The following is a 26,595-nucleotide window of genomic DNA, read 5'->3' as shown; positions in this document are numbered from 1 at the left end:
TTGGCACTTTCAGATTTTATGTTAACATGCATTTTGTTGAGAACAAAAAAACCAAGGATTGCTGCTCTGATGGGAATTATATATTTTTGAGGAGGAGTGTTTTCATTGATCCGTTGGCCAACACTCACTCACAAGAAGCACTGTAAAACACTGTACACACTAACACGTGACTCAAAAATGGCCTTGTATTATCAACGAATGTTTTTACATTTTATTCTGGTTTCAAATCAGATTTTCTTTTATTTCGTGATGAGACTGGATTTTATAGCTATTTTAGGAGGGTTTTATGATAGACCATTTTGTAGCTTTGGATAAGATTCCATGAAGGGATTTCAATGCTTTCCTCTTCCCCATCCCCCTCATGACTTTTTCCTCCTCCCCCATCCCCCTCGCCTCATGGCTTTGTCTGCCATTCACCATCCTCCTCTCACTCCATTGCCACCCCACACCATTCCTGGCTGTCTCTGAACAAACTGGAAAACAAACTCACAACTAAAACAACAGGTAACCAAAACCACCACTTTTACATTGAGTGACATCACCATACCAATGTCAACAGCATCACCAGTGAGATCTAGCACCGTCCTCTATCTTTCTTAGGACTTGGTAAAACTTCTCCCTAACCACTGACGCAAGGTCAGATCTAGAATGTTTGACCTGTCAGATACTCTGTTCCTACATCTGTGTTAAGAGGCAACTTCTACCACTATCCTTTTCCAATGCAGAGACACATTGGGAGAGCAGTGACTCACTGTAGCAACAACCCAGATTTTAATAATATTTATACTTGTGGTAATAATTAATTGATGTGAATTAATTGTTATTCCAGAGACTACTTTTTTGCCTTATTGCTACCAAATGTACAAAGGAGAAGAGAAATGGGGGGGGGGGGGGGAATAATTTTAAATAAACTTTTTGTAATGTTCATTAAAATGCTGGATTTTAAAAACCAAAGAGGTGTGTGTCAGTGGTGTGTAGTATTTTTACTTAAGTCGTTTTTTGGGGTATTTGTACTTCACTATTTATATTTGACTACTTTTACTTCACTACATTCCTAAAGAAAATAATGTACTTTTTACTCCATACATTTTCCCTGACACCCAAAAGCACTCGTTACATGTTGAGTGCTTAGCAGGACAGGAAAATTGTCCAATTTACACTCTTATCAAGAGAACACACACGGTCATCCCTATTTCCTCTGATCTGGCAGACTCACTAAACAAATGCATCATTTGTAAATGATGTCTGTGTTAGTGTGTACCCCTAGCTGTCTGTACATTTTAAAAACAAGAAAATTGTGGTGTCTGGTTTGCTTTATATTAGGGAATTTGAAATTATTTACACTTTTGATACTTAAGTATATTTTTGCAGTACATTTACTTTTGATACTTATTTAGAACCAAATACTTTTTGACTTTTACTTGAGTTACTTTTAAGGTGTCTATACTTTTACTCAAGTATGACAATTAGGTACTTTTTCCATCACTTGTGTGTGTGTACACGCTGTCTGGCAGAAGGGGTGATATGACGTAATTTTGCAGTCAGGGCGGGGAAAGGTAGTGGCTGTTAAGAGAGCGTGCACCCAGCTTTGTCACTACATGTAGACAAAAACAATTTAATTATGTTGCGCCGAAATGAGTAATATCATGCGTTGGCCCTGACACCCTCATAGAGAATTCAATAAACAGGGAGAACAGCGCAATTTGGCAGGGGGAGAGATTTGGAGAGAGAGAAGAGGACGCAGTGTGGGCGGGTTAAGAAACACGGAGAGGGAGGGGACGTCAGGGTTATATTCCCATCGTTTTTGCCCCTTCATGCGACGTCTGCCGAAAACAAGGACATCGCTATTGAGATGCTATCCGTTCGTATCAGTCTTGCATCAAACTGAAGCGTACACATTTGAGCATATTCAATAGATCTGTGTATGAAATTCCGTTACCTGCGCTTTAGATTGTTTTGCGTCGGAGGAGGATAGCTGAGCTGCAGAGGCGCGGATGCTACGAGGGTAGTGTTGGGTACCAAAACATCTCACACTCACCACGGTAATGTGAAATTGACAGCGGCTTTGTAATGTTTTTGATTGTAACCAGCATCTATGTCTAAGACAATATTTTTTAGGGGTCCAAATATAGATCTACTGGCGTATGGTGCCAATTGATGCACCTATCCATCAATATGGGGTATACAATCGATTAGTTATTGTCGCATGTCTGCATCACCTCTGTGTAGCCTTGAACAACCTGTGCTAACTATTAATTTTGAGTAGAATATATATTGTACGGCCTTCTACACAGTCTCGTTCAAGTTTTTTTGTTTTGATTGAATATATAGGCATAGGCCTAGATAGGCTTCGATTTTACGCATGGCAGTGAATGGTAGACTGCGTGGTATCGTGATGCCAATAACGGCTCAATACCCCATGGAATCATTTTGACTACTGTGTCAACCAACTGGCACGGACACCAAGCCCTTAACACACCCACACGGGCAGTGAGTAGGTGTGTGCATAAGCAGCATATTGGCCTGTATAGGCTATAACATCACTGTATAATTTACCATCTCAAAATGAGTGCAGCATAACTAGACACTACTAGGCTATTTATTACAGTTCACTTAACTGTACCATGACCTGGACCCATGTGCTGTCGTTTTACTGCGCTTTTGTTATTATGTATTATTCATCTGTATTCTGTATGAGGTGAAAGTATAGCGCCGGAAGATTCCTGTTGGATGTCTGTTTAATGAATTAGGATTTTTACTGATGTGTGTTTGTCTTTCTGTCCTGTCTAGTCTATGTTCTCTACACCTCAGTCTATCTTCCAGTGCTGATCGGCTGAATGTGTCAATCTCATTTTGAGGCGGGCCGAGTGTCTGCAGGTTTTCACTCCTCCCTTGTACTTAGTTGATTAATTAAGGTCACTGATTAGTTAGGAGCTGGTTGTATAGGTCTTAATTGGACACAAATTGAAAGGAGAAACCAAAAACCAGCACACTCGGCCCTCCGTAGAAGGAGTTTGACACCCCTGGTTTAATGCATGTACTGTATTCCTCTTCCCTCCTCCCTGTCCTCCTCTCCCTTCTACCGTTCCCTTCCTCCCTCAGATGGACAGAATGAGTTTTCTCTCCTTCCTCCTCCTTTGCTTGACTTCGGTTGCCAATGGCAACAAAGGTCAGTTTCCTTTCCTTTTGACTGTTAATTGTACCGCTGAAATAAGTATTATTATTATTTTTTTCTATTGCCATGGGAGAACACATACCTGTAGTCACGCTCATGGCCTGGGGGGCCTTTTGTCGCTGTCCCCTGAACTCTAGGGGGAATTCAATCATATACCCACTCACTGTGCTCAAAGTCATAATATATGATATGTCTGTAATGTATGATTGCGTACACATCACCATTATAGAGTGTTGTCCATCATGTAGCCTGTATGTATGTATTTTGATCAATGTGGGGATGTTGCTGTATGTGATTCTGTGTGTAAATGATAGCATGACTTTCAAAGGAGGCTCAATCCTCTCTCAGATCACTGTGGATGGCCATGACTCTTGATTTAACCAACGTTGTTCCAATGATTATCATGCTGGAGACTTGAAGTGAAACTGAAATGGTCAGAGTGGGGCGAGGAACGTCGGAGGGCGAGGGAGGAGAGGAGGAAGGGCGTGATGCTGAAAGACAGGAAGACACAAGTGGAGAGGAGAGAAGGGGAGCAAAAGGAGTCGGTCCAAGGGAAGGGATACAGACACCGCGTGTGTGACAGAGAAACCGACAGATAGTTAGGAAGGGTGGGTGGGGAGAGGAAGAGGGAGAGAGAGAGATATGGTATGTTAAATCAAGTGACGGAGTGAAATAAAGAGTGAGAGAGGTAGAAGCGTGTGAGAGAAGGGCAGAGAACGAGGGGATGTTGTGTGGAGAGAGAAAGTGACAGAGGGAGGAAGAGTGCCAGAGATGGAGAGAGAGAGGGATGGAAAGATATGTCTCTCAATCTGTAATCCTAGGGTGTAATCCATGGCCCTGATGTTCAGATTTAATGCTGTATTGCAGAGAGATGGAAGGAGGGTGAGAGGGAGGGGATGGGAAAGAGAGACAGGCAGGCAGGGAGAGAGCGTTAGCGATCAGAAGCTTGAGTACAGGCAGTGTTCGTATCAGATTAACCATTGAGGATGGTGAATACTAACCTGGGCATGACTCACTAGCCTGGGCATGACTCACCAGCCTGGTCACACGACCAAAGGGGTATACTACAAAGCAAGATGAAGGCGTTAGCCAGCTAACTTGCCTGAATATTCAGAAAAAAACGTTTTTGTTTTTAGAAAGATAAGCTTGAAATGGGAATGGTCAAATTGACTCAACAACCAAACATACATCCCACTGGGGGAAAAAAACTGGATGAATCAACGTTGTTTCCACGTCATTTCAACAACAAAAAATCTATGTGGCAAAACTAATTGGATTAGGGAAAAAGTAATCAACGTAAGGGAATTTACAATTTTTTTAAATCCAACTTTTAACCTAAATCCAATGATATGGTGAAATGTTTGGTTTATTCCACGTTTTAATTTACGTTAGTTGACAACTTAACCAAATGTACATCAAAACTAAATGTTGAGCTGATGTCTGTGCCCAGTGGGATATCTACAGTGCATTCGGAAAGTAATCAGACCCCTTGACTTTTTCCACATTTTGATACGTTACGGTCTTATTCAAAAATGTATTTAATAATTTTTTTCTCATCAATCTACTCACGATACCTCATAATGACAAAGCGAAAACAGGTTTTTAGACATTTTTGCTAATTTCTTAAAAATAAAAAACATACCTTATTTACATAAGTATTCAGACCCTTTCCTATGGGACTCAAAATTGAGCTCAGGTGCATCCTGTTTCCATTGATAATCCTTGATGTTTCTACAACTTGATTGGAGTCCACCTGTGGTAAATTCAATTGATTAGACATGATTTGGAAAGACACACACCTGTCTATATAAGGTCACACAGTTGACTCTGCATGTCAGAGCAAAAACCAAGCCATGAGGTTGAAGGAATTGTCCGTAAAGCTCCGAGACAGGATTGTGTCGCGCATTGAAGGTCCCCAAGAACACAGTGGCCTCGCTCATTCTTAAATAGAAGTTTGGAACCACCAATACTCTTCCTAGAGCTGGCCGCCCGGCCAAACTGAGCAATCGGGGGAGAAGGGTCTTGGTCAGGGAGGTGACCAAGAACCCCGGTGGTCACTCTGACAGAGCTCCAGAGTTGCTCTGTGGAGATGGGAGAACCTTCCAGAATGACAATTGTCTCTGCAGCACTCCACCAATCAGGTCTTTATGGTAGAGTGGCCAGACAGAAGCCACTCCTCTGTAGAACTCTTATCTCACGTTGATTCAGACCAGACTGGCATTTTAATTGTTTTAATTTGCCAGAGTGTTTTGATGTTGAAACGGCAGAGCGATTGCTACACAACATGTCCTGTGGCTCTGTTATTGCTGTCTGAGTCTAACGTCATCATTTCAGGGTCTAGTGAGGGAGACGTCTAAAATAAAAGCCCCCAGGCTTTTGTTTTGGTCTTTGATTATTTGAGTGTAAAATCGTCACTGTTTCAGCTCGTTAGCTCAGCCTTTGATTGATATGGGTGAACATTCTGGAAAGAAATTAATAATTAATTGGCAATTAGAGGGTGGATTCACAGCAAACTTTCCCTGTTTAATTTGGACGTCCATGTTTGCCAGTGAGTGAAGTGTGCCTGTGGGCAGGCTGCTTGGGCTGTTCTGATTGATATGTGCAATATACCTCTCCCTGTGTGATAAGGTGAAATCGGCTTAGGTGTAATTATGTTGCCAACTGACGCAAGGTGTGGAGTGACACTTGACGGGTGTGTTAGGGGGCCGGGGTGGGGTTTGAGTGTGTGCATTTCTGTGTGTGTGTCTTTTATTTGTCTGTACGTGTATCTGCGGACGCACACACACACACACACGTCCTCTCACACACACACACACGGCTGTTACAAATAGCCATGTTTTTTCCCCCCTTCTGATTGCTCCGTTTAACCCAATCCTCCTTTTGTCTCCTGTGTTGCCGTTCAGCCAATAAGCACAAGCCATGGATCGAGACGGAGTACCAGGGTATCGTCATGGAGAACGACAACACCGTTCTTCTCAACCCACCACTGTTCGCCCTGGATAAAGACGCTCCACTGCACTATGCCGGTACAGTACAGGCATGGTTAGATTGATCGGGGGCACTTGGCAGTCCTATAACAAATCAGGAGTCCCCCATATAATAAGCATTCTAAAATATTAGCATTGAAAGTATGGTAGCATTGTATTTTACGGTACAAATATTACCGGGTGTTTACTAATTAACACCGAGTATAAACACAAAACATATTGCCATTTGGAACATATTTGCTATTGATTACAATGGCCACGGTTAGTTCACTATCTCACTGGCATATTGAAAACCGAGTCCCACAATACCCCTACAGTGAGTAAGCATTTTGTAGAGGGGAAATTGTTAGACATTTTTTAATGTTATGCCACCCTAAAATTAGAATGGACAGAGTCAAATGGTAATGACACAATAATAACCAATGAAGCACCATCATTTGTGCCAGAAAGTTCACATTGTTACCACAGGATTCAGTAAATTCCAGGTAAATAAAGCGGTACCGAAAGGATTTTGCTGGGCACTCCCATAAGCATTACAAATATTAACATGGAAAATAATCATGTCTGTCCAGTCCTCTATTTTTAGGGCCGCCCCAATAGTCTGTGTAAATCTATTCCTGGGTACTGCACTGGTCCTCCACAGCCAAGTGAAATTCAATTATTTGTATTCATTGGGGACATTATATGCCCTGTGCTCACAGAAATCATTATGGTACACATTTCCCAACTGGGACAATAAAGTGATTGATTGGATCATGTAACATCACATGGGGTTCATTGAAATAGATCAATGAATTCATTTTTTAATTTTTTTAGCCATTGAAGACTCTTTGAGTAAATCTGTCAATGTAAATCATCAAAATGGAAGCCTACTGGGTTATTGAGATACACAGAGAGTCACTAGAATTAGTACTAAAATGAGTTGGGCTCTCCCCTTCTCTCTCCTTCCCCTCTCTCTCTCTCCTCCAGGTGAGATCTGTGGCTTCCGGGTGCACAATGGGCCCACGGGATCCAGTTCGGTACAGTTTGAGGCGGTGGTTCTGGACCGCTCGACAGGGGAGGGCCTGATCCGCTCTAAAGAGCCCCTGGACTGTGAGAGCCAGCGGGAGCACAGCTTCACCATCCAGGCCTATGACTGTGGAGAGGGCCCCGATGGAGCCAACAGCAAGAAGTCCCACAAGTGAGATACACTACATTACCCTGAAGGACAAATAGGTTTAATGGATAGGGTTGTTGTCAGAGGTTATGCTGATTATTGTAGTTTGGAGAATGATTAACCCTTGGGTATTTGTCAATGCTATGCTTGATCAATACATTACTATATTACAATGCAGTTATGTATGTATTGACCTCTCTTCCTTCATCTTTATCATGCTCTTTACTTTTCTCCTATTTCTCTTTCTTTCTCTCCCTCTCTCTCTTTTTCAGGGCCACGGTGCATGTACGTGTGAACGACGTAAACGAGTTCTCCCCAGTGTTCGTGGAGCGTCGCTATGAGGCCTCCGTCCCAGAAGGCCGTCTGTTCGACCGCATCGTGCGCGTTGAGGCCCTCGACGCAGACTGCTCCCCGCAGTACAGCCAGATCTGCTTCTACGACATCATCACCCCCAACGTTCCCTTTGTCATCGATAACGATGGTGAGAACTACAGCTACGACAATTGAGCTGGGCTTTACAGTAGTTTTCCACAAATAAATGAGGGTTTGCCTAGTCTTTACCAGAGCCATTTAGAAAATGTTTATCTAAATATATGGCTCTGGTCTTTACAATTTCTTTATTTGATTCATATACTAGAAAAGTGAATATGATGTGTGAGTTGACATCTTGTCCCCAATGAAAACAACAGTTAGCATGGTGATGACTACCAATCTGTAAAAATACGAGGTAATTTCCCTGTTTTATTTTGGTTGTCTCCAGCTGGTCTTGTTACTATGTACATTGCTAGAGAATGAACTAAGCCATTTCCAAGTATCTTGCTCACCCACATTGCCGTTGTTATGCTATAGCATTCCTTTTGTACTACGATTTAATAGATTTGCGGCATGTTTATGCTCTATGAAAAGCAGTTTGACTCCCGCCTTCACAGGTAGATCGTCCTAGCTTTCAGAACAACATACATGTGCGTAGGTAGTAGTTGTGTAAGCAAAGCTACCGCATCAACATTGCTAGGGTAGGTTTCTTTGAACAGAGCCCAGAGGACAATAGGTTCAGGGGGTTAGGCCTTTAGTCTAGTGTTTCCGTTGATCTTGTAGGCATGCTTCCTCTGAGGAGAAGGCTTTGATTTCGGTCTGCAAGACTCCCATTGACGGGCTGCTGGTGGGAGATCGATAGCGGGCATTTTGAAATATGACAACGGCATAGGGGGAGGCAGATTTTCTCAGGAGTCAGGTTTTTACCATGACTTTGCACAATTGGCAGTGACTGGGGAGGAGGTTGCAGGGGATGAGAAGTTCCTTTTAATATATGGGTCAGGCTACTGGGCCCAGATGAAGCACAGAGACTTTTTGTTTCAGCTTTTTGTTTCAGCCCCGGCGGTTTAAATGCCCTAGTATTGTCACTGTCTCTCTCACTGTCTCCCCCCTTCTCTCTCGCTCTCTCTTTCTCTTTCATCCCTCCCTTTTGCACAGTCTTTCTCTCGCCCCTGTCTCTCATTGTCTGGCGCCTGTCGTGCAGGTTCCGTCAACCATAGCTTTGCGACATTCTCTCTTCGTCTCTAGATATACTGTAAGAAGAAACTGTCTTTATTCATTCATATCGTTCTCTCTTCTCTCTCCCTCCCCTGTCGTTGCCTTTTCCATTTGAATATACTCCACTGAACAATTCTGCTGTGTCTGAGAGTGTGTATTAGAGTGCGTACTTTTCTTGCTGTGCTTTTGAGTGAGTGAGTGACTGTTTGTATTGTACTGTACATAACTCTCTCCTTCCCTCTCTCCTTCCCTCTACTCACATCTCCTAGGTAACATTAAGAACACAGAGCCATTGGATTCGAAGCGTCAGCGCGTCCACACCTTCTGGGTGACCGCGTTCGACTGTGGCAAGAACCGCGCTCAGGCCGACGCCCAGGTCGTCGTCACGGTCAAACCGTCCTGCAAACCCGGCTGGATCGGTAATCAATAACACTAAACGCATCACCCCCCTCATTATTCATGACTTCTTCATCTGCCTCCTCAGTGGTAGTGTGGAATGGATTCCCTATAAAGTGCACTACTTTTGTACAGAGCCCTTTGGCCCGTGGTCAAAAGTAATGCACTGCAGTATATAGAGAATAGGGTGTAATTTGGGACGCAGGCTGTATCTTTGTTGGAACTACATTAGTGTGTGAAATGATACTGTAGCATATAGAATGGATGTTGTTGGGTTGTATTTTGCAGACTTCAATTGAGAAAATGGTGATAACAAAAGATGATAATGCTACGTGATATCTTAATTGATGTGAATGGTCGAGGGACACAACTTACCTTTGCCTTTAGAGCATAATTATCATAACATGAATGACTTAACACAGAATTTTTTTTACAGTGCTTTTGGAAAGAATTCAGACCCCTTAACTTTTTCCACATTTTGTTACGTTACACCCTTATTCTAAAATGGATTAAATTGTTTTTCCCCTCGTCAATCTATACACAATACCCCATAATGACATAGCAAAAACAGGTTTAAAAAAAATATATATAAACTGAAATATCACATTATTGAAGCACCTTTGGAAGCGATTACAGCCTGGAGTCTTCTTAGCAGTGGCGATTTTAGCATGTAAATCTTGGTGTGGCAAACTCCCCCAAAATTGTTTAAATGAAGGGGGCATACACTACCGTTCAAAAGTTTGGTGTCACTTTGAAATGTTTTTGAAAGAAAAGCACATTTTTTGTCCATTTAAAATAACATCACATTGATCAGAAATACAGTGTAGACATTGTTAATGTTGTAAATGACTATTGTAGCTGGAAACGGATGATTTTTAATGCAATATCTACATGGGCGTACAGAGGCCCATTATCAGCAACCATCACTCCTGTGTTCCAAAGGCACGTTGTGTTAGCTAATCCAAGTTTATCATTTTGAAAAGCTAATTGATCATTAGAAAACCCTTTTGCAATTATGTTAGCAGAGCTGAAAATTGTTGTCCTGATTAAAGGAGCAATAAAACTGGCCTTCTTTAGTTGAGTATCTGGAGCATCAGCATTTGCGGGTTCAATTACAGGCTCCAAATGGCCAGAAACAAATAACTTTCTTCTGAAACTCGTGAGTCTATTCTTGTTCTGAGAAATGAAGGCTATTCCATGCGAGAAATTGCCAACAAACTGAATATCTCGTACGCTGTGTACTACTCCCTTCACAGAACAGCGCAAACTGGCTCTACCCAGAATAGAAAGAGGAGTGGGAGGCCCCAGTGCACAACTGAGCAAGAGGACAAGTACATTAGAGTGTCTAGTTTGAGAAACAGACGACTCACAAGTCCTCAACTGGCAGCTTCATTAAATAGTACCTGCAAAATACCAGTCTCAACATCAACATTGAAAAGGTGACTCTAGGATGCTGGCCTTCTATCCTCACTTGAACAGGAAGGTGGCGCGGCAGTCCTTTTGGTTGGCAAATTTTGTCATCAAAGTCTGGCATTCTCTCTCGATTTATGGTGCTTTCAAGACAACTGGAAACTCTGGGGGGAAAAAACAAGGTCGAATCATGACGTCAGTGATTTTCAGGTCCGAGCTCTTGAAAGAGGCCCGAATTCCGACTTGCAAATTCTGAGTTGGATGACCGTTGAAAATGTATTTTCCCAGTCGGAACTTGTTTTTTTCAAGAGATCCCAGTTGTCTTGAACTCACTGAAGATTTCAGAGTTTTCAGATGTTTTGAATGCGGCAGAAGTCATGCTGGATTGACAGCATGGCCAATGTATTCAACCTTTTCTGGCCCATGGTGTTGCATGTGAATGTTTATCCTTTTAAGCTTGGAAAAGAGACCGTTAAACCCAGACTTGAACCACACACCCTCTCCACTGAATAGCAGGCTAGTGATTGCTTTGCAACACTTGCAGTTAGCCACTGATTCCTTCCAAACCACTCATTGTTGAATTTGCGATTTCCAACTTATGTTTATTTCCAATGGCAGATGAGCACCGATACGTTTTATCTATAATTTCTCTTCATATGACAAGGATTGAAAAGAATTTGCCTGTAGATTGTCGACTTGTTTCAGGACGATGACTGCTTGTCTAGCTTGCTAGCTAAGATTTTGAAAGTATGATGTTGACATGATCAGTCCAATCAAAGCTACGGTAGATATATATGATTTGACATCTGTGGCCAATGACCTTGTGCCTTCTTGGATGGGCACTTATAATGTAAATCTATAAGCAGCACCCAAAGGGCCTAAATTTTCAAGCTCTCCCATAGATTTTGTGGTGACGTAGTGTCCCCATGAGTGACAAAACACTGAGCCAATCACAGCGCAACTAGAGAACATTACCAACCCCTATGCTCTGTACTTTCCACTGGCTGCACCACCACCAGAGAAAGCACTGAGCTAGTCAGAAATACCTGCATTTTGGAGCTGACTTACTCAAGAAAGCAAAAAAGAGACAATGTCTGTATGTGGCTTTATAAAAACATATTTTTTTGCAAACTGATATGTGACACGTATTAATGCCAAAATAACAGGCAACAAAGCTGCCCTGAATGACGGGTCGCCACTGCTTCTTGGGTAAAATGCTTCAAGCTCGGCACACCTTTATTTGGGGAGTTTCTCCCATTCTTTGCAGATCCTCTCAAGCACTGTCAGGTTGGATGGGAAGCGTTGCGGCACAACTATTTTCAGATCTCTCCAGAGTTGTTCGATCGGGTTCAAGTACGGACTCTGGTTGGGACACTCAAGGACATCCAGAGACCCGAAGGCACTCCTGCGTTGTCTTAACTTGTCTAAGCACACAGCTTTCATCAAGGATCTTTCTGTACTTTGCTCCGTTAATCTTTCCCTCGATCCTGACTAGTCCCCCAGTCCTTGCCACTGAAAAACATCCCCACAGCATGATGCTGTCACCACCATGCTTCCCCGTAGGGATGGTGCCAGGTTTCCTTCAGACTGAGGATGTTGGTTTCATCAGAGTATGTTGTTTCTCATGGTCTTAGAGTCCTTTAGGTGGCTTTTGGCAAACTCCAAGCGGGCTGTCATGTGCCTTTTACTGTGAGGAATGACTTCTGTCTGGACACTCTACCAGAAATGCCTGTTTGGTGAGTGCTGCAGAGATAGTTGTCCTTCTGGAAGGTTATCCCATCTCCACAGAGGAGCTCTGTCAGAGTGACCATCGGGTTCTTGGTCACCTCCCTGACCAAGGCCCTTCTCCCCCGATTGATCAGTATGGCCAGGCAGCCAGCTCTAAGAAGAGTCTTGGTGGTTCCAAACTTCCATTTAAGAATGATGGCGCCACTGTGTTCTTGGGGACCTTCAATGCTGCAGAAATGTTTTGGTACCATTCCGCAGATCTGTGCCTCGACACAATCCTGTCTCGGAGTTCTACGGACAATTCCTTCGACCTCATTGCTTGGTTGTTGCTCTGACATGCACTGTCAACTGTGGGGCCTTATATAGACAGGTGTGTGCCTTTCCAAATCATGTTCAATCAATTGAATTAACCACAGGTGGACTCCAATCAAGTTGTCGAAACATCTCTAGGATGATCAATTGAAACAGGATGCACCTGAGCTCAATTTCAAGCCTCATAGCAAATGGTCTGAATACTTACGTAAAAAAGGTATTTCAGTTTTATTTTTATATATTTTAGAAAAATTACAATACAAACCTGTTTTCGCTTTGTCATTATGGGGTATTGTGTGTAGATTGATGAGGAAAATTTGTAATGTAATACATTTTTAAATAGGCTGAAAGCGAAACAATGTGGAAAAGGTCAAGGGGTCTGAATACTTTCCGAATGCACTGTATTTTGATGGTTTATTTTCTTTCTTGGTTTTCAGGCTGGTCGAAGCGGGTGGAGTATACCCCCGGGTCAGGCAGCATTCCCCTGTTCCCCAGTTTGCACCTGGAGACCTGCGAAGAGACTGTGTGGAACATCCAGGCCACCGTAGAGCTGCAGACTGGCCATATTGGGAAGGGCTGTGACAGGGACAGCTACTCAGACCGATCAGTGCGCAGACTCTGTGGTGAGTGCTGCTTGAGTCTGGGCTATTCATGATGGATTCAATCTTTGGGATAATAATTTGTGACTATCCTAAAACATAGGTTTTAGCCCTATTTGCCACATAAGCATAAAAATACCTTGTATTGTGGTGTGTGCATAAATGAAATGAAGTAATGCAGTCATGCATTTCGGGAGAGTACAGGCCCTGATATTCATTCAGCTCACAATATCATCTTTTTATTTTTTATTTTACCTTTATTTATACAGGTTTTTCACATTGAGATAATATCTCTTTTCCAAGAGAGACCTGGTCCAATAGCAGCAGGGGGAACAACGTTTCAGACAAAACAACTTATGTACACTAACACAACATTAAACAAAACTATAAACACACATACAGTACAACAATTACATATTACGTTAAAAACACGAAAGTCTTAACTAAAAACAGCTGTCCTAAAGACAATTACACTCTTCTATGATATATACATTGGTCAAGTGTTTAAACTCCACCAATGAAACTAGATCATAAAAAATTTTAAAGTTTAGGAGGGAATTCCAGGACCACGGAGCTAAGTAACTAAAACTATTTCTACCATGACCTGTTCTAATTTTTGGTACTGTTAGAAGCAAATGAGAATGAGACCGTAATTTACATTTATTTACCGACCTTACTAAAAAAGAACAGAGCTAAAATGGCATTTTACCCAATATGGCCTTATAAATCAGTGTATACCAGTGTTTAAGCCTTTGCAAGGTAAATGACGACTAGCCAACAGCTCTGTACCGATCACAATGATGTATTAGACGTTTTTGATTTGTAAGGAACCTGAGGGCTGCATGATACACTGAATCAAGTTCTCTCAGGGTAGTGGTTGAGGCCTGCATATATACAGTTGAAGTCAGAAGTTTACATACACCTTAGCCAAATACATTTAAACTCAGTTTTTCACAATTCTTGACATTTAATCCTAGTAAAAATGCCCTGTCTTAGGTCAGTTAGGATCACCACTTTATTTTAAGAATGTGAAATGTCAGAATAATAGTTGAGAGAATGATTTATTTCAGCTTTTATTTCTTTCATCACATTCCCAGTGGGTCAGAAGTTTACATACACTCAATTAGTATTTGGTAGCATTGCCTTTAAATGGTTTAACTTGGGTCAAGCGTTTTGGGTAGCCTTCCACAAGCTTCCCACAATAAGTTGGGTGAATTTTGGCCTATTCCTCCTGACAGAGCTGGTGTAATTGAGTCAGGTTTGTAGGCCTCCTTGCTCGGACATGCATTTTCAGCTCTGCCCACAAACCTTTTATAGGATTGAGGTCAGGGCTTTGTGATGGCCACTCCAATACCTTGACTTTGTTGTTTTTAAGCCATTTTGCCAAAACGTTGGAAGTATGCATGGGGTCATTGTCCATTTGGAAGACCCATTTGCGACCAAGCTTTAACTACCTGACTGATGTTTTGAGATGTTGCTCCAATATATCCACATAATTTTCCTCCCTCATGATGCCATCCATTTTGTGAAGTGCACCAGTCCCTCCTGCAACAAAGCACCCCCACAACAGGATGCTGCCACCCCTATGCTTCACGGTTGGGATGGTAGTGTTTGGCTTGCAAGCCTCCCCCTTTTTCCTCCAAACATAACGACGGTCATTATGACAAAACAGTTCTATTTTTGTTTCATCAAACCAGAGGACATTTCTCCAAAAAGTACGATCTTTGTCCCCATGTACAGTTGCAAACCGTAGTCTGGCTTTTTTATTGCGGTTTTGGAGCAGTGGCTTCTTCCTTGCTGAGCGGCCTTTCAGGTTATGTCGATATAGGACTTGTTTTACTGTGGATATAGATACTTTTGTACCTGTTTCCTCCAGCATCTTCACAAGGTCCTTTGCTGTTGTTCTGGGATTGATTTGCACTTTTTGCACCAAAGTACGTTCATCTCTAGGAGACAGGTGTTTGGAAATTGCTCCCAAGGATGAACCAGACTTGTGGAGGTCTACAATTGTTTTCTGAGGTCTTGGCTGATTTCTTTTGATTTTCCCATGATGTCAAGTAAAGAGGCACTGAGTTTGAAGGTAGGCCCTGAAATACATCCACAGGTACACCTCCAATTGACTCAAATGATGTCAATTAGCCTATCAGAAGCTTCTAAAGCCATGACATAATTTTCTGGAATTTTCCAAGTTGTTTAAAGGCACTGTCAACTTAGTGTATGTAAACTTTTGACCCACTGGAATTGTGATACAGTGAATTATAAGTGAAATAATCTGTCTGTAAACAATTGTTGGGAAAATGACTTGTGTCATGCACAAAGTAGATGTTCTGACAAATTTGCCAAAACTATAGTTTGTTAACAAGAAATTTGTGGAGTGGTTCTAAAACAAGTTTTAATGACTCCAACCTAAGTGTATGTAAACTTCTGACTTCAACTGTATAACATCACTAAAGTCTAAAACCGGCAGTAATGTACATCATACCAGCTCCTTCCTGCCCTCCAAAGAAAAACAAGCCTTATGCCGGTAATAAAAACCTTATCAAGTTCTTTACATGCACTGTGAAGCTCAGCTTATCATCAACCCACACACCCAAATATTTGTACACTTTAACTTGCTCTACAGTATGTCCAGCCAATGTAGCAATGACATGATTAGTAACATGCCTGGCATTTAAAAATACCATGCATTTTGTTTTACCGGAATTTAGAACCAGCTTTAAATCATACAGATTCTATTGTATGATGTTAAATGCTATTTGGGCATTTTCAAAAGATAAAGATAAACTACTACCACTTGAATAAAGAACAGTATCATCTGCATAAAAATGAACATCCGCTGTTTCAATAAGATCTCCAATTGTCACGGTTGTCGTTGGGAAAGGAGGACCAAAATGCAGCAGGTATGTGGTTGCTCATCTTGAACTTTTATTAACTCAAAATGAACACCAAAATAACAAAATGAACTCACGATCAACGAAACAGTCTTCTCAGGCTCACATACGCTAGACAAGAAACAATCTCCCACAAAACCTACATCAAACAATTACCCATATATAGGACTCTCAATCAGAGGCAGCGAGGAAGCACCTGCCTCCAATTGAGAGTCCCAACCCCCTCATTAACCTAACATAGAAATACACTCACTCGACTAAACATAGAAATACCTAAACATAGAACATAAACCAAAACCCGGAAATAATAAATCAAACGCCCTTCAACAAAACACACCACCCCAAACCACATAAAACAAATACCCTCTGCCACGTCCTGACCAAACTACAATAACAATTAACCCTTATACTGGCCAGGACGTGACACCAATGTTGTTGATATACAAAATGAACAACAGTGGGCCCAAAATAGAACCTTGCGGAACACCTGAGCACACCTCTATGGACTCAGATTTACAACCATCCACCATTACAAATTGTGTACGATTTGATAGGTAATTTATAAACCAATCTAGAGCATGACAGTAATTCCACAACATTTTAACCTTTGCACTAACACAGCATGGTCCACAGTGTCAAAAGCCTTCGACAAATAAATAAAGACAGACACATAATGTAACTTCTTATCAAGAGCACAGTGGATGTCATTTGAAACCTTCAATGTTGCTGAAACAGTGCTGTGGCCAGACCTAAAACCTGATTGCATTCCATTTATGATGTTGTTTTCTTGGCAGTAGGCCTTTAGCTCCCTACTAACTAAGGACTTCAGTACCTTTGACGGTACAGACAATTTTGATATGGGTCAATAGTTGTCAAGTAGCAAAGGATCTCCACCTTTCAGGAGAGGAGGTACAAAAGCAGATTTCCATAACTTGGGGATTTCCTTAACATCAAGCGTGAGGTTAAAAATGCAAGTTAAGGGGGAGCAATGTCGTCTGCAGCTAGGTGTAGGAAGTGGGGGTCTAATTCATCAGGGCCAGGGGATTTTTTTTCCATCAATTTCTATCAGGGCTTTACACACCTCTGAAACAGAGAAGGATGAAAAGGAGAACCTGGTGAAGCAGTATACAGGGGTGTCAGGTACATTCATAGGGGGCTCAATTATACCTTTGACCTTTTCAAATAAACTGCCTGCATCTAAAAAAAATACTGATTCAAGGCTTTCAGAATGGAGGTTCTCTCAGTTACAATCTGTGTGTCTACCAACAATTGTTTGGGAAGCTGTGTATCTTTTTTGCACTCCAAGTCTTTCACTACTTGCCAAAATTTGGATGGATTATTTAAAATATGTGAAGTAGATTTCAAGTAGTGGTCTGCTTTCAATTTACGGATCATAGCCACACCCATATTTCGAAGACATTTAAAAGCCATCCAATCATCTGCCAAACCAGTCCCTCTTGCTTTAGCCCACATAGCATTTCGTTCCCTTATGATTTTTGTAAGTTCCTTAGTAAACCAAGGGTTCTCTCTGCCCTTAATCCTGAATTTTTTTAAAGGGGCATGCCTATTGCATACATCTTGGAATGCGTTGTGGAAGTAAGAAAATGCAAGTTCAACATCAGGGATTGATTCCATTCTATTCCATTCAATGCTACATCATGTAAAAAACCTTGAATATCAAACCACTTCCAGTTTCTTTTCGTAATGACGTGGAGATTTCTTAGGAATTTTACCATCTCTCACACAGGCAATAGCACAGTGATCACTTATGTCCTTTGCAAAAATACCAGAAGCATTAAAACGATGAGTATTGGTTAAGATCAAATCAATCAGAGGATTTCAGAGGATATTTTATATTCAACCTAGTTACACTGTTGACAGTCTGAGTGAGATTATAGGTATTGCATAGAATTTGAGTTGATCAGAGCTAGATGTTAACCAGTCCTGATTCAGATCACCCATCAGGACAAACACAGAATTGACATACTGTAAGCTTGGCTCCAGAGACCTGAAACAACCTGAAACCTGAAACAAGCACATTAACCACAGACAGTCCCAAAATACTTAATGCTTCTAAGTCCTTTACCTAGTCTAGGGTTGTACAGTATGTCATTCATGATTTCACTCCTGTCTCACCAGGTGCTGTGAGAGGTGAAGTGGACTTACTCCCGCCCCCGTCCCCAGCAGCCAATTGGACCTCAGCCTTGCCCACCCTGCCTTCTTCTGATTCGTCCCTGGTGTTCTCCTTCAATGGCTCCACCCATGTTGCTGTGGTACCCAACTCCATTGCCACGGCCGTATCCGGAGACCATTTCACCCTCCAGCTGTGGATGCGAAGGGGTGGGATCAACACCCAGCCTCCGACTACTCAAGCCAGAGGAAACCGCAGGGAGGAGGAGACTATCGTCTGCAGTACCGTCAAGAATGGTCAGTCAAATGGTCAGTCACAACTGTCAGTTAAAGTAAAAATACTTGAAAGCACTACTTACGTAGTTTTTTGTGCTTTACTATTTATATTTTTGACTACTTTTACTTCACTACATTCCTAAAGAAAATAATGTATTTTTAGTCCATAAATTTTTCCTGACACCCAAAAGTACTCGTGACATTTTTTATGCTTAGCAGGACAGGAAAATGGCCCAATTCACACACTTACAAGAGAACATCCCTGCTCATCCCTACTGGCGCTGATCTGGCGGACTCACTAAACACATCCTTCATTTACAAATTATTTCTGAGTGTTGGAGTGTGCCCCTGCCTATCTGTAAAAGAACAAAAACACTAAAATTGTGCCGTTTGGTTAATATAAGCAATTTGAAATTATTTTTACTTTTGATACTTAAGTATATATTTGCAATTACAATTACTCAAGTAGTATTTTACTGGGTGACTCAGTTTTACTTGAGTCATTTTCTATTAAGGTATCTTTACTTTTACTCAAATATGACAATTGGGTACTTTTTCCACCGCTATGTACCAGTCAGAAGTTTGGACACACGTACTCATTCAAGGGTTTTTCTTTATTTTTACTATTTTCTACATTGTAGAATAATAGTGAAGACATCAAAACTATGAAATAACATATATGGAATCATGTAGTAGCCCAAAACAATTGTTAAACAAATCAAATTATATTTGAGATTTGAGATTCTTCAAAGTAGCCACCCTTTGCCTTGATGACAGCTTTGCACACTCTTGGCATTCTCTCAACCAGCTTCATGAAGAATGCTTTTCCAACGGTCTTGAAGGAGTTCCCACCAATGCTGAGCACTTGTTGGCTGCTTTTCCTTCACTCTGCGGTCCAACTCATCCCAAACCATCTCAATTGGGTTGAGGTCGGGTGATTATGGAGGCCAGGTCATCTGACGCAGCACTCCATCACTCTCCTTGGTCAAATAGCCCTTTCACAGCCTGGAGGTGTGTTTTGGGTCATTGTCTTGTTGAAAAACAAATGATAGTCCCACTAAGCCCAAACCAGATGGGATGGCGTATCGCTGCAGAATGCTGTGGTAGCTATGCTGGTTAAGTGTGCCTTGAATTCTAAATACATCACAGACAGTGTCACCAGCAAAGCACCATCACACCTCCTCCTCCATGCTTCATGGTGGGAACCACACATGCAGAGATCATTTGTTCCCCTACTCTGCGTCTCACAAAGACACGGCGGTTGGAACCAAAAATCTCAAATTTGGACTCATCAGACCAAAGGACAGATTTCCACCGGTCTAATGTCCATTGCTCGTATTTCTTGGCCCAAGCAAGTCTCTTCTTCTTATTGGTGTCCTTTAGTAGTGGTTTCTTTGCAGCAATTTGACCATGAAAGCCTGATTCACGCAGTCTCTTCTGAACAGTTGATGTTGAGATGTCTGTTACTTGAACTCTGATGTATTTATTTGGGCTGCAGTTTCTGAGGCTGGTAACTCTAATGAACTTATCCTCTGCAGCAGAGGTAACTCTGGGTCTTCCTTTCCTGTGGTGGTCCTCATGAGAGCCAGTTTCATCATAGCGCTTGATGGTTTTTGCGACTGCACTTGAAGAAACTTGAAAAGTTGACTGACCTTCATGTCTTAAAGTAATAATGCCTGTCATTTTTCTTTGCTTATTTGAGCTGTTCTTGCCATAATATGGACTAGGTCTTTTACCAAATTGGGCGATCTTCTGTATACCACTCTACCTTGTCACAACACAGCTGATTGGCTCAAACGCATTAAGAAGGAAATTAAGTTTTAACAAGCCACACCTATAATTGAAATGCATTCCAGGTGACTACCTCATGAAGCTGGCTGAGAGAATGAAAAGATGTCATCAAGGCAAAGAAAGGGTGGTTACTTTACTACATGATTCCATATGTGTTATTTCATAGTTTTGATGTCTTCACTATTATTCTACAATGTGGAAAAGAGTCAAAATAAAGAAAAACCTTGGAATGAGTAGGTGTGTCCAAACTTTTGACTGGTACTGTATATACACTGCTCAAAAAAATAAAGGGAACACTTAAACAACACAATGTAACTCCAAGTCAATCACACTTCTGTGAAATCAAACTGTCCACTTAGGAAGCAACACTGATTGACAATACATTTCACATGCTGTTGTGCAAATGGAAGAGACAACAGGTGGAAATTATAGGCAATTAGAAAGACACCCCCAATAAAGGAGTGGTTCTGCAGGTGGTGACCACAGACCACTTCTCAGTTCCTATGCTTCCTGGCTGACGTTTGGTCACTTTTGAATGCTGGCGGTGCTTTCACTCTAGTGGTAGCATGAGACGGAGTCTACAACCCACACAAGTGGCTCAGGTAGTGCAGCTCATCCAGGATGGCACATCAATGCGAGCTGTGGCAAGAAGGTTTGCTGTGTCTGTCAGCGTAGTGTCCAGAGCATGGAGGCGCTACCAGGAGACAGGCCAGTACATCAGGAGACGTGGAGGAGGCCGTAGGAGGGCAACAACCCAGCAGCAGGACCGCTACCTCCGCCTTTGTGCAAGGAGGAGCAGGAGGAGCACTGCCAGAGCCCTGCAAAAGGACCTCCAGCAGGCCACAAATGTGCATGTGTCTTCTCAAACGGTCAGAAACAGACTCCATGAGGGTGGTATGATGGCCCGACGTCCACAGGTGGGGGTTGTGCTTACAGCCCAACACCGTGCAGGACGTTTGGCATTTGCCAGAGAACACCAAGATTGGCAAATTCGCCACTGGCGCCCTGTGCTCTTCACAGATGAAAGCAGGTTCACACTGAGCACATGTGACAGACGTGACAGAGTCTGGAGATGCTGTGAAGAACGTTCTGCTGCCTGCAACATCCTCCAGCATGACCGGTTTGGCGGTGGGTCAGTCATGGTGTGGGGTGGCATTTCTTTGGGGGGCCGCACAGCCCTCCATGTGCTCGCCAGAGGTAGCCTGACTGTCATTAGGTACCGAGATGAGATCCTCAGACCCCTTGTGAGACCATATGCTGGTGCGGTTGGCCCTGGATTCCTCCTAATGCAAGACAATGCTAGACCTCATGTGGCTGAAGTGTGTCAGCAGTTCCTGCAAGAGGAAGGCATTGATGCTATGGACTGGCCCGCTCGTTCCCCAGACCTGAATCCAATTGAGCACATCTGGGACATCATGTCTCGATCCATCCACCAACGCCACGTTGCACCACAGACTGTCCAGGAGTTGGCGGATGCTTTAGTCCAGGTCTGGGAGGAGATCCCTCAGGAGACCATCCGCCACCTCATCAGGAGCATGCCCAGGCGTTGTAGGGAGGTCATACAGGCACGTGGAGGCCACACACACTACTGAGCCTCATTTTGACTTGTTTTAAGGACATTACATCAAAGTTGGATCAGCCTGTAGTGTGGTTTTCCACTTTAATTTTGAGTGTGACTCCAAATCCAGACCTCCATGGGTTGATAAATTGGATTTCCATTGATTATTTTTGTCTGATTTTGTTGTCAGCACATTCAACTATGTAAAGAAAAAAGTATTTAATAAGATTATTTCATTCATTCAGATCTAGGATGTGTTATTTTAGTGTTCCCTTTCTTATTTTGAGCAGTGTATATTTATATACTTTTTTCTTCAGATTTTTCCAAGGGTGCTATAGCATCCTCACTACCCCTACTTCCCACGGCTATGTATACTGTATGTATATGGCTCTGTTTTAGTCTAATTCTATTAAGTCTATGACGAGGAAATATGAAAATCCTTTTGTTGTGAGATGCACTGCCTGTGTCTCATATTCCTTCTGCAACTTTGGTCTCAAATGCTGTTTTCTGTCTACTGACTGCCAGTCTCCTCTCTCTGTTCCTCAGACGACTCCTTCTCCCACTACTCTCTCTCCGTTCACGGTTGCCGTCTCTCTCTTTTCTACTGGCCCGACGTCTCCGCTGCACGGCCCGTGAAATTCCTCTGGAAACTGGAGCAGGTACTATGGGAATGCTGCTGGATGAAGGGTGGAACAGTTGCTAGTTGGAGCGCTATGAGTGAAAGAGCCATTCAAAAAGGCCAATGCTCACTTAATGCCAGTTGCAATTGTATTGATTTATTTGTAAGACGACCGCATTAAGTAGGGTTACAACCCAGGGCGCCTGATCCCAAGGCAGACTCGCTAGCTACAAGGGAAAGGGAAGACCTAGTCAGTTGCGCAACTGAATGCATTCAACCGAAATATGTCTTCCGCGTTTAACCCTACACCTCTGAATCAGAGCGATGCGGGGCGCTACCTTAATCGACATCATCGGCACCCGGGGAGCAGTTGTTGTTGGGGTTTAACTGCTTTGCTCAAGGGCAGAACAGCAGATTTTTCCACCTTGCTGGCTTGGGGATTCAAACAAGCAACCTTTTTGTTACTGTCGCAATGCTCGAACCGCTAGGCTAGGATATTTTCCTTGGGGGAGTTTGTAGATATGGACAAGAAGCAGGGGGATTGGGAAGAATAGGATTTGGATGAGAGGCAGGGGCAGAGGGGATAAGGGGATGCTGGGGTTGTGCGGTTTTGGGAGGAGGTTGGAGGGGGACTAAGTGGTTTTTGCTCGGGTTACTGGTCGCAGACTGCTTAAAATGGGTAGGATTATAGAGGCCAAGCTGATACAGATAACATTTGGCAAATCCCTCTCTCTCTCTACTTCTTTATATGTCTCTCTTCTGCGACAAGAACTGTTAGTGCTCAGTCTGGTGTCATGGGTAGTGTTCAGTAGAAACAAAAGGGATAAAACATTTAGAAACATTCTGATATTATATGGGATAAGTTCATGTAGCACATCTAGTAGATTTTTTTGTTGTTCTCTTGTTGTGTCTGCTGTACACAATCCAAGAGGTCAGAGGTCAAGAAACACCTGAACAATCGTGTCTCCATGTCCTTCTTTTCTCTCTAGGTGTGTGACAGCGAGTGGCATCACCTGTCCCTCAGTGTCCAGTTCCCCTCTGTGACACTGTACGTGGATGGAGTCACCTTCGACCCCGCCCTCATCCACGACAACGGAGCCATACCCAACCCTGCCCCACGACAGCGACTGGTCATTGGCGCCTGCTGGGGTAACGATTGGTTAAACCAAAGACAGGCTGAAACTGCTTCTCCAATAGAAATCCCCAATCACACTTGTAGGTGATGTCATGGCGACGTCGGCTAGCTAAACTCATGCGTAGAAACGCGTTATGGTGTCAAACAGTCGTCTGGCGCCGAAATGCGCAAATGAAAGGCACTCCTTCGATATGAAGTTGTTTTTCACAAAAATTCTAACGTTTCAGTTTCTCACTTTAACAAAGTTGGAGTAATAGCATGTTCAGCTACTTAAGATATTGGCTCGAATCTAGGTTGTGCCTTTAGATTTCGAGAAAATAAACAACTAAGGAATAATTTTTTTACTTCTCTCATTGACTTCCCAAACCCCGGCCTGGTCTGTTTCGCAAGAGTTACCGGAAGTGTTGCGGTGTTACACCTCTGGGTTTAGAAACTCTGTGGTTAAACCTTACACTACATAGAACGGTTCAACTTTACTGCATAGAACACCTGTCAGCAAATGAAGGATGCCTAAATGGGTCACACTTTACATCGCAGAGGTCCTATACTAGTGTAACTACCAGTTGGATAACTAATAAAATATTTTTCTATAACAAGCTAGTTAACAAGAATGAATTAGAAGTGTCACTTTTAATTACATACACATATAGATACCCTGGAATGATGGCTATGTAATGTAAAATGTTGCTAATGAGTGGTAGTTGAGAACATGGCAACTAAAAGATCACAATAATATACCACAATAGACAATGGAATAAATTGCTTTGACAATACATTTCTTGAATAGGTTACAAGATTACAAAAGAGCAACGCCTGCCCCAAAAATACATTTTTGGGAGTTGTCACAGTTCACGTTCTTCTGCTAATGAAACAGTTCATAGAACCAAATGTTCCAGCACACCAATGAAAGCAACGCACAAAACACACACACGTGTACACACACACACATACAGTGCCTTGCAAAAGTATTCAGACCCCTTGGATTTCTTGACATTTTATTGTGCTACAAAGTGGAATTCAAGTGTTTGTAATTATCATGTCAACAGTCTACACAAAATATTGTAATGTTAAAGTGGAAGAAAAATTCTAAAACATTTTAAATATATAGTTGTTGCATAAGTATTCAGCTCCCTGAGTTCCTAATGTTTGGTATAAACCATAGCATAATTATTAACTTGACCATGCTTAAAGAGATATTCAATGTTTGATACCAATCACTGCCATTTTTTATGAGGCTTTTGAAACCTCCCTGGTCTTTGTAGTTGAATCTGTGTTTGAAATTCAATACTTGGCTGAGGGACCATACAGATGTACAGTTGAAGTCGGAAGTTTACATATACTTAGGATGGAGTCATTAAAACTCATTTTTCAACCACTCCACAAATTTCTTGTTAACAAACTATAGTTTTGGCAAGTCAGTTAGGACATCTACTTTGTGCATGACACAAATAATTTTTCCCACAATTGTTTACAGACAGATTATTTCACTTATAATTCACTGTATCACAATTCCAGTGGGTCAGAAGTTTACATACACTTAGTTGACTGTGCCTTTAAAGAGCTTGGAAAATTCCAGAAAATGTCGTTTTAGCTTTAGAAGCTTCTGATAGGCTAATAGACATCATTTGAGTCAATTGGAGGTGTACCTGTGGATGTATTTCAAGGCCTACCTTCAAACTCAGTGCCTCTTCTCCCAAATCCAGTCAGCTGATGTTCTGAAAGAGCTGCAAAATCTGGACCCCTACAAATCAGCCGGGCTAGTCAATCTGGTCAATCTAGTCAACCCTTTCTTTCTAAAATTATCTGCCGAAATTGTTGCAACCCCTATTACTAGCCTGTTCAACCTCTCTTTCGTGTCGTCTGAGATTCCCAAAGATTGGAAAGCAGCTGCGGTCATCCCCCTCTTCAAAGGGGGGGACATCCTACCCTGCCTTTCTAAAGTCTTCGAAAGCCAAGTCAACATACAGATTACCGACCATTTCGAATACCACCGCACCTTCTCCGCTTTGCAATCTGGTTTCAGAGCTGGTCATGGGTGCACCTCAGCCACGCTCAAGGTCCTACGGTATCTTAACCGCCATCGATAAGAAACAATACTGTGCTGCCGTATTCATTGACCTGGCCAAAGCTTTCGACTCTGTCAATCACCACATCCTCATCGGCAGACTCAATATGGTTTCTTAAATGATTGCCTCGCCTGGTTCACCAACTACTTCTCCGAGAGAGTTCAGTGTGTCAAATCGGAGGGCCTATTGTCCGGGCCTCTGGCAGTCTCTATGGGGGTGCCACAGGGTTCAATTCTTGGGCCGACTCTTTTCTCTGTATACATCAATGATGTTGCTCTTGCTGCTGGTGATTCTCTTATCCACCTCTACGCAGATGACACCATTCTGTATACTTCTGGCCCTTCTTTGGACACTGTGTTAACCACCCTCCAGACAAGCTTCAATGCCATACAACTCTCCTTCTGTGGCCTTCAACTGCTCTTAAATAGAAGCAATGCTCTTCAACCGATCGCTGCCTGCACCTGCCCGCCCGTCCAGCATCACTACTCTGGACGGTTTTAACTTAGAATATGTGGACAACTACAAATACCTAGGTGTCTGGTTAGACTGTAAACTCTCCTTCCAGACTGACATCAAACATCTCCAATCCAAAGTTAAATCTAGAATTGGCTTCCTATTTCGCAACAAAGCATCTTTCACTCATGCTGCCAAACGCCCTCGTAAAACTGACCATTCTACCGATCCTCGACTTCGGCGATGTCATTTACAAAATAGCCTCCAATACCCTACTCAATAAATTGGATGCAGTCTATCCCAGTGCCATCCGTTTTGTCACCAAAGCTCCATATACTACCCACCACTGCGACCTGTACGCTCTCGTTGGCTGGCCCTCGCGT

The 26,595-nt window shown here is 42.5% G+C and overlaps 1 protein-coding gene and 1 long non-coding RNA gene across 3 annotated transcripts in view; one reads left to right on the top strand and one right to left on the bottom strand.

Annotated features, from left to right (window-relative positions):
* The first annotated feature begins 1,593 nt into the window (after positions 1 to 1,593).
* LOC106605095 (calsyntenin-3) overlaps positions 1,594 to 26,595 on the top strand; it is a 42,748-nt gene continuing 17,746 nt past the window's right edge. Inside the window, exons 1-10 of one of the 2 annotated variants that reach the window (XM_014200399.2) lie at positions 1,594 to 2,042; positions 3,103 to 3,169; positions 6,079 to 6,201; positions 7,132 to 7,342; positions 7,591 to 7,799; positions 9,118 to 9,267; positions 13,132 to 13,317; positions 18,324 to 18,623; positions 22,486 to 22,598; positions 23,548 to 23,707. In XM_014200399.2, coding sequence (XP_014055874.1) covers positions 3,103 to 3,169; positions 6,079 to 6,201; positions 7,132 to 7,342; positions 7,591 to 7,799; positions 9,118 to 9,267; positions 13,132 to 13,317; positions 18,324 to 18,623; positions 22,486 to 22,598; positions 23,548 to 23,707 — 1,519 coding nt within the window. In that variant the 5' untranslated portion in view covers positions 1,594 to 2,042. The remainder of the gene's footprint in view (positions 2,043 to 3,102; positions 3,170 to 6,078; positions 6,202 to 7,131; positions 7,343 to 7,590; positions 7,800 to 9,117; positions 9,268 to 13,131; positions 13,318 to 18,323; positions 18,624 to 22,485; positions 22,599 to 23,547; positions 23,708 to 26,595) is intronic. The other variant, XM_014200400.2, reaches the window with a different exon arrangement.
* On the bottom strand, positions 16,089 to 16,751 carry LOC106605096 (uncharacterized). Its single transcript, XR_001328794.1, has 3 exons — positions 16,612 to 16,751; positions 16,405 to 16,407; positions 16,089 to 16,144 (listed from the first exon to the last, which is right to left on the bottom strand). It is a non-coding gene; the product is annotated as an uncharacterized lncRNA (long non-coding RNA).

The sequence above is a fragment of the Salmo salar genome, chromosome ssa05 (assembly GCF_905237065.1).
Source record: "Salmo salar chromosome ssa05, Ssal_v3.1, whole genome shotgun sequence".
Classification (NCBI taxonomy): domain Eukaryota; kingdom Metazoa; phylum Chordata; class Actinopteri; order Salmoniformes; family Salmonidae; genus Salmo; species Salmo salar.
This window is presented reverse-complemented; position numbering and strand designations above follow the sequence as displayed.